Source organism: Thunnus thynnus, chromosome 21 (assembly GCF_963924715.1).
Source record: "Thunnus thynnus chromosome 21, fThuThy2.1, whole genome shotgun sequence".
Taxonomy (NCBI): Eukaryota; Metazoa; Chordata; class Actinopteri; order Scombriformes; family Scombridae; genus Thunnus; species Thunnus thynnus.
Genome location: NC_089537.1, coordinates 3,695,454 through 3,712,468, shown reverse-complemented (window position 1 = coordinate 3,712,468; position 17,015 = coordinate 3,695,454). Strand labels below are relative to the sequence as shown.

General features: G+C 39.5%; 1 protein-coding gene across 4 annotated transcripts in view; it reads right to left on the bottom strand.

Annotated features, from left to right (window-relative positions):
* Positions 1 to 16,518, bottom strand: part of map7d2b (MAP7 domain containing 2b) — a 37,021-nt gene extending 20,503 nt beyond the window's left edge. For 2 of the 4 annotated variants that reach the window (XM_067578056.1, XM_067578057.1), the window contains exons 1-5: positions 15,691 to 16,518; positions 14,293 to 14,376; positions 13,500 to 13,565; positions 10,994 to 11,154; positions 3,413 to 3,563 (exon numbers count right to left, since the gene is read on the bottom strand). In XM_067578056.1, coding sequence (XP_067434157.1) covers positions 3,413 to 3,563; positions 10,994 to 11,154; positions 13,500 to 13,565; positions 14,293 to 14,376; positions 15,691 to 15,727 — 499 coding nt within the window. In that variant the 5' untranslated portion in view covers positions 15,728 to 16,518. The remainder of the gene's footprint in view (positions 1 to 3,412; positions 3,564 to 10,993; positions 11,155 to 13,499; positions 13,566 to 14,292; positions 14,377 to 15,690) is intronic. The other 2 variants (XM_067578058.1, XM_067578059.1) reach the window with 2 other exon arrangements.
* Between the last annotated feature and the right edge of the window lie 497 nt (positions 16,519 to 17,015).

The following is a 17,015-nucleotide window of genomic DNA, read 5'->3' as shown; positions in this document are numbered from 1 at the left end:
TTGCATCACTATTTAAATGCACTACAGTATGTATGTCAGTAACTGAACACATTACTGTTCATACGGCCTGATATCCAGCACTGATTCTGTCCTCAGTTAAATAATACGTTCAGTCTGTTGAGTCCAAGCTGTCGCATTCAGTTCAGTATAAAACCAACCAATACGAGCACTTTTCATAAGTCGAACAGCTCAGCAGCCTATTATTTCAAACAAAGATATCAGATTATAGTTGTTTCTGTAGCTATTGTGGTCTTTCAATATGCCTTAAGTAAGGGATAATTGCAGGATTTCATTATCCTGCTTATACCATGGTCACTTGCTAAAGAAAAAATTAAAACAATTAATTTATATTTTCATGTGTTTTGCAATCAAAATCTAATGTTTTTTTTACAAGCAATAACTCAGTTTCCCTGGTAACACTTGAGGGTTTGACTAATACCTGGAACAATCATTAACATCCCATAAGGTTCTTATGCAACAGAAACGTTGTTCACTACTCTAGTAAACAGGAAGAACCTCAGATACGACTTGGCAACAGGAGATATTTTTAGTCCACTCAACTCATAGAACCCTTTGGCTTAGCTATGAGCTAGCAAGCTAACGTTATGCTAGCAAGATTCAAAGTCAATAATACTGTGTACAGTTGATAAACAGTAAATATAATTTAACAGTATGTTTAACAATAAGACTAGCTAGCTATCCTGGTGTTAACTCCTTGTGCTGTTGCTCCCTTTTCTTTTCAGTTTCTCTTTCTTCAGCTGCATCTCAGTCATCAAGGTTGTCAAATTCTTCAAACAGGTTAAAAGAAATGTTGAAGTCACTCATTGTAGTAATAAGAGAATTAGAACAGTGAACAGACACGGTTTCACTGGAACTCCTTAGTAGTTGTCCATTATCAGGATTTAATGGACACCCAATCAGAATCAAGTATTCACGCAGACAATGGTATGAGGAGGAAGTAATATACTGTGACTCGCTGCTGAGCTGACAACAGCTGGGAGCTCCACTGTTAGAAACTACAGATTCAGTCCATGAAAATGATGATTCATTCAGTTCACTTTGAAGATTCGTTGATAAAGATTTGTTCGTACATGTACTGAACGCCTCTACTTCCAACATGGTCGGACAACACGTTGAACAAACTCCTTCTTTTCTAGTACGACCCCATCCTAAGAATTTATGGGACAAACTGAAATTTTGCCGTGATGATGACGCTAGATGAAAAGTCAGGGCATCACCAAAGTCAGTAGGATACATTGTCTGGGAACAATGAAGGTCTGTACAAAATTTCATGAAAATCCATCCAATAGTAGTTGAGAAATTTCAGTCTGTACCAATATGGTGATTCACTGTCCTCCCAAGAGCCGTCCTGCTGACAAGGCCAGTCGCTATATAAGTGTTTCAAATAAAGGCCTGCTTGTCTCTGCAGTTGAGGTTAATAAACTATTTGAGAATTTGCAGTAATAAAAGGTAACGTCTATAAGTTCTGACATTTGCATGTATAACACTGGCTCTTATTGTCTCTGTGTGCTTTTATTGTGTTAATGTTTTCATGATTTTGTGTTATTATGTTGCCTTGCTGCAAAAAGAATTTCCTCTTTCCTCTTTAACATACAAAGTTTTGAATCCAACATATGACTGAATTCTTCTCATAAACACTAAAACACCACTTGAAGGCACCGTGTAAACCCTGAACATCAAGCTCTTCCTTTGTATTTAACCTAAAGTAGCTTTATGGCTGGAAAAAAAATCATCTTTTCCACTCTGACAGCATCATATACTGTATATTCTATATCATCTTGCTCCAGGCTCTTTATTGAAGTTTTATGATAAGAAACTGAAATATTCTAGATGTCTTGTGCTTCATTTTATACAAACTTCAGCCTGACATATTTGGTATTTTTGGAAACTTTGGGATCTTCACTAGAATTTAAGATAAAGTTCTGTGTATTTGAAGAAAGTCTGTAATAATGACCAGGTGGTGATGTGAACAGAAACACTTTCTTGATCAACTTTGTACAGCAGTATTCAGTTTCCTGTTGTATTTGCATTATTATCATGGTGAAGTAGCCTCTTATACTGTAGCTGCTAAATTTATAGCCTGGAAGGTCAGTTTGTTATTGGCCGATCAATTGCCTCCATATTTCTTTCAGTTTTTCAGACCGTAAAGCACGTGAACATGAATGAGTCTGTTGTGTTGTAGTCCCGGTTCGGAGCATCTGTTTCTGTCGGATTAATCAGAGAAAAGGCAGCTGTGAGTGTGCAGACTTTTACCTTCGGAAAAGGAGGAAAATACGCAGCAGGCACACATACACACACATTTTGCGTCTTTAGTGAGTCTCTGTCCTTTAATCGAGTGGAGCGCTGTAAGATGAGATGCTGCTGTTTCTGCTGCAGTGAGCTGTTCTGCTGGGTCCGACAGATCCCAGAGCAGCCTCTCTGCCAGTCAGCCGGGCAGGAGCCAAACGAGCTGCTGGGTGGACCCCGATCCCGGGTCAGTGCCAGGACGGATCGGGCTGATGGGTACTGTCTGTGAATAATTGATGGCGTTATGAATGCACCACAGGATCTGGGAGCCTCGCTGGTGGCGCTCTGGCCTCCTGCTGGCTGACATGACGGCAGAGATCATCTCAGAAAAGACGACGAGTGAAGCAGAAAGAGGCGTAAAATAAGAGAAGACGGATGTCGGCGCGGTAAACATCCTCATGTCGCTCTCCGTCTGTGTTTATGTTCGTGGCCTTGTTGTGTTCAAGGTTAGATGTGTAACTCCTGCTTTTCTGGAAATTAGACCTGCCTCCTAGCACGGAAATAAAACAACACACACAAACAGACACGCACACACACACACCTGTGGCACATTTACAAGCTAAAACCACCAGCTAACAGCAGGACTTTAATATGTGTGATCACGCAGATGATATACGTGACTGTAAACACACACTCTCTCACACACACACACACACACACACACACAGCGTCTCGTAACCCTGATGAGATTTGGAGACAAAGCGCTGAGCAGCTCCTGCATTGCAGCCTCCACACCCTTTTCCATCACTGCCCTTTTCATCACATCCTCTCCTTCCTCTCTTTATCCTCATTTCACCTGATCTTTATCCACCGCCGCCCTCCTCTGCTTTGTTGTCCCCACCCTTCCATCCAACCATCCCCCCCCTCATCCTTTTTCCCCCCCTGACCTCCAGACCTCCTCCCTAAACACCTCTCCTCCTCCTCCTCCTCCTCCTCTCCCAGCCCCCATCAACATCCAGCATCCAACCCGTACGCTCTCCCCTGTTCTACATCTCAAACCAACCCTCCGCTGACATCATCATGATCATTTCCCGTCTTTCTCTCCATCACCTCATCAACAAACTCCCCCCCCCCACCACCACCACCCCATCATCAACATACTCACCCTCCACTCCATCAGGCGGTCCTCCCCATGTCCACCGTTTAGGCCTGTTATCCAGGTGGTCCTGGGCCTCCCCTCCTCCTCCTCCTCCTCCTCCTCCTCCTCTCTTATCAGCGCCTCCTGCTCTCCGGCGTACCAGGGCCTCCAGCCTCTCCTGCTCGTTCCGTTCAGAAACAGGGAAGACAAGACACTCTCTCACTGAACCATCGCTACGGCGACGGATGCCCGGCGATGCGCTCGGAGACGGCTGCGCCATGGTTACCGCATGCAACCGCAGCGGCCTCGCCCCTCCGTCCTCTTCACACTCGTCTGTTTCTCTGTCTGCTGGCACTCGAACGCTTGCTCGCTCGCTCGCTCGTCTGTCACTCAGTGATACATAATACAGCAGCTCTCTCTCTCTCCGTCTGCCGCTCCCTCTAGGTAGCACTGAGTCCCTCTCTCGCTCTCTCTCCTACCTCGCAGTTATTCACCCCACCCTCCCTCTCTCTCTCTACCTCGATCTCTCTCTCTCTCTCTACCTCTCCCTCTCTCTCTCTCCAATGACTGAGTCTATCTCAGAGAGCACTTTAGTCAGACGGGAGGGGACAAAATGCAACCCGTCACCACCCCCACATACACACACATGCATGATCACACACACACACACACACACACACACACACACAGACTGAGTGGGTGGATTGGATATTGATAATGGTTGCATTTGTTTGATCTCTGGTGCTCTTTTTTTCTTCCCATTTCCTGTCTCTTTCTGTTGGCTTCACTTTACCTTCCTGTCCTTTTCCCCCTTTTATACTTTACATACATTTAAGAGCTCAAGTCAATCAATCAATGGAAGAAATGTATCAATCTAGTCATTTTTCAAGCAAAAAACACCAAATATTCTCTGGTTTCAGTTTTTTCTTTGTCATATATGACAGTAAATTGAATATATTTTGGTTTTGGACAATTTGTCAGACAAAACATGTTAAATGAAGGCATCACTATTGGCTCAGAGAAATTGTAAATGGCATTTTGTAAACAAACACTTTATGGACTTATTGAAAATCTGCAGATTGATCAATAATGAAAATAATCCTTAGCTGACGCCCTAATAAAAATGCAGCTCACAACAACAAAACAAAATGTGATTTATAGACAATTATTTTTCCATCTGTTTGAGCCTTTTGCTTGTAAAACAATATGATTTCCTCTATTCTGTCTCACCTTTTATTTACTTGCATATTTACTGTGTGTACTTTCCAAATGTTTGAATTGCATCGTTTTCTTTGGTGAATAAACTTATTTACATATTAATAGTTTGTGGCATAAAAATCAGATTTCATGCACTCGAGTGAATGGTTGAGAATAACTCAACAGATATGAGTTTAACCTTCTGCAGGACGTCAATTTGCATATTTTATGAGGTGAATGACTCCTTGTTTTGATGTTTACTTTTGTCTTTGACATATATTTTGTATATTTAGTGATGTATTCAAGACATTTTATAGCTTAATATATCTGATTTCTTAATTATTGTATTATTCCCTTATGTGTAATTGGTAGCTATGATGACATGCAGGTATTATTTTGCTGTTGCAGGGTCAAAAAAGAGAAACAAAGATGTATTTTAGGATTAGACATAACTCTGTCTGTCTTTCTCTTCCTGCTTTTTATGTGGCTCAGCTTTCTATTTCCAACATTTTTTTTTAAACCAACAACCATTAATGTGTTTGTAAGCAGCCAGCTGTGGTATATACAGTAATTGCACTACATAAAACCGATATGCTGCTCTGTCTTTATATATAAAAGATGGCAAATGCCCCACCTCAGCATTGTGGGGGGGCGTTTGCTGAAGGTGCATGCAGAGTCACGTACAAACTGCAGGAGGGTGGAGAGAGGAGGTGGAGGAGGGGGAAGGACGGAGTGGGTGGAGGGAGGGGGGGGAGGGTGGCTCAGAGTCAAGACGAAGGATTTAAAAGAAGATAAGGAGGCAGCAGAAATGTGAGGTGAGGGAGTGAAACGGTAGGTTTCCAGAGGTGCAAAGAGATATAGGTATACTGTAGATATTGATCACAGAAGAACAGAGACGAGCGGACTGCAGCAGAGTCGATCACTGCATCCTGATTCAGGATTTTAAGAGAATCTGTGCAACACAAACACAACCAATATAGCACAGAATAGTGATATATAAGTATAATAAAGTATATCATGGATGCTAATTGAACCTCTCACAACTCCCTGCAGTATTTCTGCATGAAAGTGAGAATTCTGAATAGTTGATTGTATCTAATGTGGTGTTTGTTTTATTTATCAGGGGCAGTGACATGCATTAAACAACATTAATCACAAATGAGTTAAATCATAATGAGCTCATTTACATCTGAGGTACTTTTCCAGAATGTTAAATGTCTCTGACATATGGAGACGCTACATATGCATAACACCTTTAAAATGTGACACAATACAGAAAACTAGAAAGCAAACACTGCACATCAGCTATCGGACAACTAGAGCTGCAACTGTCAATCATTTATCTGATCGGCAGGAAATGAATCTGCAACTATTTTGATGATCCGTTGTAATTTTTTTTAAGTAAAACTACTAAACATTTGGTGTTTCCAGGTTCAGAAACAGCTGTTTTTCCTTCTCTTACATGATAGAATATCTTTAATGATTTCACTTTGAGCTCTAAGATATTATGATGCACATTTTTTTACCATTTTCTGAGGTTTTATAGATGATTATGATATCATAACGATTAATTGGTTACTCAAAAAAATAATCAAAAGAATGAAAATAATTGTTAGTAGCAGCCTTTTGTTACTGTCTTTTATCTATTTCATCTTTTTAATCTTATTCTATTTTGTTCTATTTTATTGCTTTTATTAGTTTTTATTTTTCATATTCTCAAATTGTTTAATTGTAAATTATACATTTGTACTGTCATATTATCAGCTTGTAAAGCACTTTGAATTACACTAAAAGGTGCTTTACAAATAAAGTTTGATTGATTGATGCTGACAACTACTGCCGACTATAAATTTAGCAAAGAGAACAGCAAACAAACACTGACTCCTTCAAACAAAGAAACCTTCACTGACAGTTACTGGAATTTCATTTCAAAAATTGCAGAGAAAAAAAGTCGGAAAGCATAAAAAAAAGGTGCTAAAATTGAATTATTTGGGGCTATAATGATAATAAACCCACACTCCTGGTGGTGCGACATATAGTACAGTACAGTATAATAACTATAACGTCCACGCTGTCTCTGCAACTGGAAACTATTAGCCCATCAATTTATTAGTTTGATCACAATCAATTTTGATAACAGAGTAATTGTTTTAAGTCATTTATCAAGCAACATGCCAAAACTTCTCCAATGTGAGGATTTGCTGCTTTTCTCTGTTTTCTATCGTGAATAGAAGAATAAAATGAATATTTTTGGACTGTTGATCAGACAAAATAAAACATTTGAAGATGTCAGCTTGAGCTTTGTGATTAATTTGTGACTAAGAACAAAGAATTCTGACTTAAACAGTTTTATAAGAAAGCAACGAACATTAACCTTTACTACAGTAAATGCTCACAATAAAGACTGAAATCCTAAATGAATTCTTTATGAAAACCTCCTGTTCTGATATTGATTGTGTAGATTTCTGTTTCCTTTTCAGAGGTGAAATATGTGCTTGTCACAGCGCTGCGAGCATCGACTGTCTGTTCCAGTAAACGGCACATGATACGCTGCCGATGATGTCATCGCCCCGTGAGACCGACGGATCATTATGTCATTAAATGTATGTATATGAGTGTGTGGACAGGAGGGGGGGGGGGGCTGTTAGCATGCAAACACAGCTTTTAAATCAATATAGACAGTGACCCCTCCCTCCCCTCTGTGGACCAGACTGTCACTGACTTGGAGCTCGTTAACCCTTCACGTGCTGCTCAGCGTTTCAACGGGTTCTTATGATTTATATTCTAGGTCGACATGAAAGGGTTATTGCAGATAACGCTGCAGGTAATTTATGTCGGATGCTAAAAAAAATGATGAGTCAATTGTTTTCAGCAAAGCGGTGCCCACTCATGACTCACAGAGAACAAAGTGATGAGTCTTATTTTTAAATTTAAAGGCTACTTCCTGACAAAAAACAAGTGAATATGAGCAGATCCTGCTGCTGTAAAGACAGGATGTTGCTCAGCAGCACTTCAGAGCTGGTAATAAGGGAGTAGCATATGCTGCTCTCTCTCCTCCTCGCTCTGATTTCTCTCTGCTGCATCTACTTCTGTAATTTTTTGAATAATTGCAGATGGGCAGCCAAAGAATTTCACAAGTTCAACGTACAAGTCTGTTCACAAATAGCAATGTGTTACTACATTTTTCTCCACAAATGCTTAAACCTGCAGTAACAGATTTTTGGCCCCTTGAGGGCAGCAGAAACAAGTAGTGAACACAACACTGACATGTCATCACCTTTTAAGTTGATATGTCTTTTGCAGACAGTTTATTTCGACATCCAGCAGTTACAGAGCAACATTATCATTCATGTGGAGTCGTGTTTCTGTCCACCTGGTGAATATTAGTCCAATATTAACTCTAGTTTAGTTCTAGGCTCTTTAGCTGCTAAATGCTCCATTATGTTCACCAGCTAGTCTACAGCTAACTGTGTCTGTTTGGTGCTGAGCAGGTAGTGTAAAGTGGCTTTTTACAGCTTTTTCTTTGAAAACGACACTATGAGAGCACTGAGAGTGAACCAGAACAGTAAAGTTTCAGCCGGACAGATAAACAATGAGCTGAAACTCACTATAAAGCTCCGTAAAGCCGAGGTAGTGGTGTCAGCTGTGAGCTAAACTTTGTTCATTTCTATATAACTTCCTTTTGCATCATACAGTGGTATGAAAAAGTTCAGGCACCCCTCTGAGGCTGCATAATAATTTACTCTGTCTTCACAGAAAATGATCACATTGGCATGCCATTCACTTTCTAATTAAAGCTGAGTACTGGGGTATTTTCCAGACAAAGATTTTTAGTGTAGCAATATTAAGTTGTATGAAATTAAATCAGACGTTGAAAAATAGACTGTGCAAAAATTTGGGCACCCTTGTCATTGTGTTGTGCAAATCATGAGAAAAGGTATTTAAGGTGGCCAATTGCAAGTTGTTCTTCTCTTTGACTCTCCTCTAAAGAGTGGCAACATGGGGCCTCAAAACAACTCTCAAATGACCTAAAAACAAAGATTGTTCAACATTATAGTTTAGGGGAAGGCTACAAAAAGCTTTCTCAGAGATTTCAGCTGTCAGTTTCCACTGTGAGGAACATAATGAGGAAATGGAAGACCACAGGCACGGTTCTTGTTAAGGCCAGAAGTGGCAGACCAAGAAAAATATCAGAGAGGCAAAGGCGAAGGATGGTGAGAATGGTCAAAGACAACCCACAGACCACCTCCAAAGACCTACAACATCATCTTGCTGCAGATGGTGTCACTGTGCATCGTTCAACAATTCAGCGCACTTTGCACAGGGAGAAGCTGTATGGGAGAGTGATGCGGAAGAAGCCTTTTCTGCACACACACCACAAACAGAGTCACTTGAGGTATGCAAAAGCACATTTGGACAAGCCAGCTTCATTTTGGAATAAGGTCCTGTGGACTGATGAAACAAAGCTTGAGTTATTTGGTCATAACAAGGGGCGTTATGCATGGCGGTGAAAGAACACAGCATTCCAAGAGAAACACTTGCTGAACACAGTATAATTTGGTGGAGGTTCCAACATGCTGTGGGGCTGTGTGGCCAGTGCCGGTACTGGGAATCTTGTTAAAGTTGAGGGTCGCATGGATTCCACTCAATATCAGCAGATTCTTGAGAATAATGTTCAAGAGTAAGTCACAAAGTTGAAGTTACGCCGGTGCTGGATATTTCAACAAGACAACGACCCAAAACACTGCTCAAAATCTACTCAGGCATTCATGCAGAGGAACAAGTACAATGTTCTGTCACGGCCATCCCAGTCCCCAGACCTGAATATCATTGAAAATCTGTGGGATGAAAAAGTGCGCTGTCCATGCTCAGCAACCATCAAACCTAAGTGAACTGGGGATGTTTTGTAAGGAGGAATGGTCCAAAATACCTTCAGACACTCATTAGAGGCTATAGGAAGCGTCTAGAGGCTGTTATTTTTGCAAAAGGAGGCTTGACTAAATATTGATGTGATTTTTCTGTTGGAGTGCCCAATTTTATGCACCTGTCTAATTTTGTTTTGATGCATATTGCACATTTTCTCTTAATCCAATAAACCTCATTTCACTACTGACATAATGCCGTGTCCATCAGTTATTTGATTGATCAAAATGAAATTGCTGATCCAAACACTCAATGATTTATAAATGAAAATAATGGAAATTGTCGGGGGTGCCTAAACTTTTTCATACCACTGTATTGTGAATCACTGCTGTCTCATCTAATTGGCTCTGACAAGAACACAATAACCTTCAGAATGACTTGTACAGGATTTAGATGACCTTCAGCTGGGGGGAAAATAAATCCAGACTTGATGCACTGCAGCTTTAAGTCAAATGGAGAAAACCAGCCGAACTTTTCATGTTTCAGTTGAATGCACACAATTGGTCAGCTGACAGAAAGTCATTAGAGCTTCTGCTTTAATTACTTGCTATTCTATTAAACTCTGGTTCAGCCTAACAACAGCTGGAAATACACTGACTCCATTAACGGGTGGAGTCAATAAACCGAGCGGCAAAGAGCTCGGAGAGAGAAAAAGGGATCGAGGGGGAAGTGATCACTGGTGAAAAAGATGCTTTTCTTCACACAAAAGTTATATTTATTGGTTTAAGTTTACGCACGACAACAAGAAAGACACAAAGGGATTCACAGTTCAAGGATGGGGAGGTGAGATGAAGGAGGGGACACATAAATATGAATTGAAGAGGCTGTAGTTGATTCATTGATGTATGTGTAATTTATTATGTTATTAAAAACTAATAAAACAAGTTGGGGATGTATTTGTGAGGGTTTTAATGCGATGCAACAATGGCTCAGGAGGTAGAGCGGGTTGTCCACTAATCAGAAGATCGGCGGTTCGATCCCCCGCTCCTCCAGTCCACATATCAAAGTGTTCTTGGGAAAGATGCTGAAGTTGCTCCTGAAGGCTGCACCATCAGTGTGTGTGAATGTTGGCATGTAGCGTAAAGCACTCTGAGTGGTCAGAAGACTAGAAAGGCAGTCCATTAAATGTAGTCCATTTACCATTTTAGTGGAATTGGATTTGGGAGATTTAACAAAGTAGGTGAGTATCACATTTCAATACTTTTTTTTAGTACTGATCTAATTCTGTCCGTAGCAACATGAAGTGAAAACTGCAAAGTACCAGAAGTTGACAACGACTGCTTTGTCAGACTTTTAGTTTGCTTCTTCTTTGATCAGATGCTGCCTGCTATAAATCAGATTTTAATTTTGTACTGTATTCATGTCAGTCTAGTTGCAATTAATGTCCTAAGAATCCAAACCGACAACTAAAAAGCGTCTCAGCAGGAGTAAAAATATAGATGATTGAAGATGATTCGAGGTGAATTTTAGCGTGCCGTGACCTCTGACCTTCTCTGCTTCTTGCTGCAGACGTCTCTTCTCCTCAGCCGCCGACCTGCGTCGCTTCTCCTTCTTCCTCTGCTCCTCCATCTTCCTCCCTCGCTCCTCGCTGCAGCGCTCCAGCTGCTGCTGAGCACGTCGCTCCTTATCCCGCAGCACCACCTCCAGCTCTGCACACACAAGTACAGACGAGATGTAACTAAACACAATTAAGTTCTTCAGTAACTTTTGAGCTGCTGGTACTTTATTGGAGTATTTCTGTTTTGGGAGAGTTTCTTCTTCTCTTACGTTACATAATATTGTACTTTTTTCTCCTCTACAGTTGTCAGACAGCTGGAACTAGTTATCTTTAGAGCTGCCATAATTAGTAGATTAATTGATTAGTCGATTGACAGAAAATTAGTGTCAAAGAGTTAGGGTTAGGGGTTAGAGTTAGGGGTTAGAGTTAGGGTTAGGGGTTAGAATTAGGGTTAGGGGTTAGAGTTAGGGTTAGGGGTTAGAGTTAGGGGTTAGAGTTAGGGTTAGGGGTTGGGGTTAGGGATAGGGGTTAGGGTTAGGGTTAGGGGTTGGGGTTAGGGGTTAGAGTTAGGGTTAGGGGTTAGAGTTAGGGTTAGGGGTTGGGGTTAGGGATAGGGGTTAGGGTTAGGGTTAGGGGTTGGGGTTAGGGGTTAGAGTTAGGGTTAGGGGTTAGAGTTAGGGTTAGAGTTAGAGTTAGGGTTAGCTGAAAATTTGCTTCTCAAATGTGAAGATTTGATGCTTTTCCTTTCATTACATTATAGTAAACTAAATATCTTTGGGTAAAACATTTTACCATTTTCTGAAGTTTTATATATATTATATGTTAGTCATACATTTACATATTTAATACATATATAATTTCCATATTGTAAACTAAATATCGGGTTTTGGACTTTTGGTCAGACAAAACGAGATGTCATCTTGAGCTGCGTGAAATTTCTACAAGCTTTTTCATTATTTTCTAACATTTATAGACAAAATGATTAATTGATAATGAAAATAATCGTTAGTTGCAGCCCCAGTTATCTTGTATATTCAGATCTTACGTTCATGGAATAAATATGGGTCTTGTATGCAGGTCTGTAGCCAGGTATACTTGACCCCATACACCTGAGAATCTATTAGACCTGCCAACCAAACTCTGTAAAATTCAGAGTATTTAAAACAATCACATCCCGATAACAGAATTCATGTAACTCTCTACATTCTGGTCTACATGTTTTTAAAGGTTGTCTCTACACTGCCAGGAGGCTCATCCTGGCAAAGAATATTAAATCCCTTTAATTTAGTTCTTTGACTAAGAGCTGAAAATATTTAGTCAAACCAATATGTCCAATATGTCTCTTTACACTTGAACAGCAACAGTAGAAGTTGTCAGTTTACTTTGTGCATAGACTGATAAATACACTTGTACTTTTGACACTTTTGATTCATATGTGCCTTTGTGGTGTTGATATTATTGATCAGCTACAGACCAGACATTAATCCTTGTGTTTCAGCTCTCTATTGTCATATTTGTATGTTTCAGATTGTTTTCATGTGTGTAAATGAATTGTACATGTTTACTTGTTTGCTTCAAATTTCCTCTTGAGGGATGAATCAAGTATTTTGAATCAAATTGAAATTAAACCCATTAAATTCCCATAAATGTTATTGAGTTACTGGTGTTACTGGTTGTAGCTGGTTATAAGTCATTCCTGTCTATTCACAATGTCTTTTTAGGAACTCTGAAAAACAGCTTGATGACGTTACTTTTAGAGAAACTCAGAGACATCTCTGGCTTTCTTTTCTTCTTTGTTTGCTTCATTTGTCCTTTCTTTCCTCTTTGACCTCCACTTCTCTGTCTTTGGTCCTTTTCTTGCTTCAGAATCAAAATCAGAAAACTGGGCATACAGAGGTTTCACCAGATAGTGGAACTAAACTCTATTCTTCCTCACAACAAGTACTTTTACTTTGAATACTTGAGTACATTTATTGCTGATACTAAGTCTAATGAAGTCAAATCCATTATATTACAGACCCCAAATTACAAGTTTGTCTTGTTCTGTACAACACTCTCTACCATTTACTGTTTTCTTACCAAGTAAATATTTAAATGTAAGACTTATAAAAGATGTATTTCTAAGTGTATATATAAATACTTGTCAGCTTTAGTTAGATCAGCCTATAGAACCTCACTCCTATTCTCCCCAAATACCTTAAATAGTCCAGAAATCCTTTCTTTTCTTGATTTCTTTTATCTATATTTTTCTATTTAGGTGTTTATTATCATTCACCCCTTGATTCTGTAAACTCCTTTTATTTTTATGGTTAACTATCTGTCAATATGAATAAACGTATCTCATAAAAGCTTTAAACATGTGAATACTTTCAACACGAGCCCACACACTGCACCCACAGCTTGTGTGTGTGTGTGTGTGTGTGTGTGTGTGTGTGCCAGTGACAGATGAACAGCACAGCCCACATAGAGCTGCACCAGCTGGACAGTTACTCATACCGTGTGTCTTCTCTCTGTCCTCGCGCCGCTCTTTAGCTAAATGCTGCCGGTCCGTCCGCAGGGAACCTCGACACACATGAAGGAAAAATTAAGAGACGAGTTCAACTGCCGGCAGGTTGTAAGGTTGAACATATGTTTTAAATTCTTGGCTGCTTTTCTATTGTGTCGTATTGTTTTATGTGTGTGTCTGTTTGTAAGGATTTTATGTGAATTTGGTGTCAGATAACTAAAACATACTGAACTATCTGCTCCCCTCTTACATATAATCAATTAATCTAAGTCTTGAGAAGAAATTGGAAAAAAAAAATTAATATTGATGTTAACAAGTTATCAGTATGCTAGCTCTCTACAAAAAATGGTTAGAAGGAAATAAGATTAATAAAAGTATTCATGATTTTTTTAACCTTTACATCTTTAAGAGTTATTCCATATAAGAAAGTGTAAATTGTCGTATACCGTGGAAACAAGTGTTCAGGCTAATATACAAGACAACAGTAGATCCTTCCAGTTAAAAATCATTTATAACGGAAAAAACAAACAAACATACAAAAAAACTGAAATAATAAAGCTGAGTGAAATATTATTTCTCTCAAGACTAGACGAGACACCTGCAAATCATAAATATTAGACTGGATTATCTGAGGTGTAATTTAAACACTGTGTACTTGCAGAATTTCCACTTTGTAGATAGTTTGAACTCATAGTGATGCTGTTAAATTACCATTTTTTTCTGCCCTGGATTACAGAGATAGTAGCAGCACATCAAAGTATTTTATTGTGATTAGAAGTTTACCTGGAGGGCTCCTGTGATTGGATGGTGATCGAGCAGGAGACGCATTCCTACTGGTGAGCAGCGGCGCAGGAGGAGGTGCCAGGGCTGTGATTTTGGGGGAGAACAGTCAAGACATGATTTATGCTACACTGGTCAAGATGCAAACACTGCAAAAAAAAAAAGCATAAAGCTGGAGTGGTTGCATTCATAAATGTAGAATAGACTCCAAAACTAGCAATCACACATATTGAACATGGCTTCCAAATGCAATAAATCTCCTGTCAATCACTGTATCACCTTTGGGGTTAGGTGTCAGTGCGAGCTGTCAGTGCAAGACCCCTCGAGTGTAACCCTCAGCCCTCTCATGTTTTTATTTCTCAATCCGTCAAACTGACATGAAAGCTGCCAGCGGACATTTACATATTGACATACACATGTGACAGCTGAAAACATGCTCTGAACACACACTTCCAGTCATTACATATGCAAATACATGCTAAGCTGAAGTGTCCCAATGGCTCCACTCCGGCTTAATCTGCGCTCAAGATGACATCACATGCAGAAAAATCGTCTGAATCACATTTTAAAAAACGACAATAGCTTCTTTCAGTCGATGCATGTGTGACATACAGTACAGTATGATCACACATACAAGCTGCTGCATTAACGAAAGAACATGGTTGATGTAGGAAAGACAGCTGCATACGTCCTGCAGCCTTAATAGAGGGAAACATACAATGCAGCATATTAAAAAAGAGCATCAGGATCTATAAAAGTACTCTCTACATGTATTTTGCAATATAGAAACATCACCTATTCTCATGTTACTCAGATGCAATATGAAATTCAGCAATAATGAGTATATTCTTCTAATATATTCTGCATATATATATATATATATATATATATATATATAGACAGATAGATAGATAGATATATTCCACAGTGCACTGCAATATGTTCTTCATTAGGCTACATATGTAAATTACAAGTATGTGTAATCTCTTGATATCAAGACCAACATGCAAAAAAAAAAATATGCAGAAAACCTAGGATGCACTTATATTCAGAGCCTAATAATCTCCATTGATGGAAAATATATCTCCAGATGCAGGATAAACCAACCTTTAACCATTTTATATTGGCATTAATCTTTAAAATAAACATCAAGTACAAAGCATAGCCTGACACAAAGAAGTCTTAAACAGAAGATTGCAACCTAAACAGGATTTTTTAAAGGGAAATTCATGCTTTTTAATCAATAAGTCATTGATAAACTGGGGCTTGTCCATGTTCTGGGCTATAAATCATGTGTCTGAATCAGTGAGCACGTACAGTAACTGTTAACCGCCCTTTTCTATTCCTATACATGTATTGGGAATAACATAAATTTATACGTGAAAGCATATTTTCCCTCACCTGTCATGTCAGGAAAGCTCGGAGCCACTTCAGTCATCTCAACGGTCGTCGAGGTTTTTTTTCTTTTTTCCACCGGTAGGGACCTGACAGGATCCCGCAGAGGCTGAAAACCGCCGAAACGGACTGAAAATCCCGAGAGACCGCAATGACTCAGGGAAAGACGGAGGAAAACATGATGCTAGGAGCGGTGAGCTATGCTGAGACAGAGAGGGGAGGGGAGCGCATCCATATGACAAGTTGTGCTTTTCTGTGACATTAACTGCCAATATTGCAGCTATATTTAAAGGTTCAGTTAGTGACGAAACACAATCAACGGTTGGATCTATTTTCCCCACAACCGAGAAACATAAAAGCAATATGTCATAAAAAAAATTAATATTATTAATTGTTCTAACGTGGCTGTAAGTGTATTTCATCTCTTTCAGAACCAGTGATTTACTAATGGAGAATAAATTAATATTAATGATTCAGCCTCATCGTTAGTGTGACCGCATCACAGTTGGCTAATTTACATATTAATACGCCTGAAACGCCACTCACGCTGATGCGTCGCCTAGCAACCAGGTAGAAGCCCGGCGGAGGAATATTAATAACGCGTTGACTTGAAATTTGCGGTTAAAAATATCTTTACTGATGTTTGTATCGCTTCTATTTTTAATACCAAGGTGTGTTAGCGCCACTTTGCTTTTTTTAGCCGTTGTGACCGCCCCTCTCCCCCCCTCACGTGGCTGCATTTGGCGCGGCCCCTGGGCTCGTGTTGCAGCGCACGTGCCAGGCACAAGCCAGCCCCAGCGGCGGCCTTACGTCACAGCTGGAGCGATGACGTGATGTTAACATGATATGGGTCAGTGCCGTTTGCAGTCATATATGTTGAGTTATGTCAGATGGCAGCGCTATAAATAAAACAAATAAATAATTTTTTACTGAAATAAATTAAATTAAACAAAATAAACACAAGCGTGATGATTTACTGAATTCTGACTTTTTCTATTGTTCCATACTTTGTGACACACACTAAAGGTTTTCTCCTTATCAACTGACTCCACATAATTTAATTAATCGCAAATTTGTTTGAAATTTGAGCCACTGAAGTTCACTCTGAGCTCTGACAGGTCCTTCTGGGACTCTGTAAAATATAGTTTGGCGACTTTAATATTTTTAGTTTACATGATAATAATTATCGTAATTATACTAATGATAATGTTTATTTATATCGAACTTATCAAAACCAGAGATTACAAAGTGCTTTACAAGGACAAAATGAAAATGCAAAAAACAACATGCAAACACATTTTCCAAAACTGAGGGAACAAGGTTAAATATGT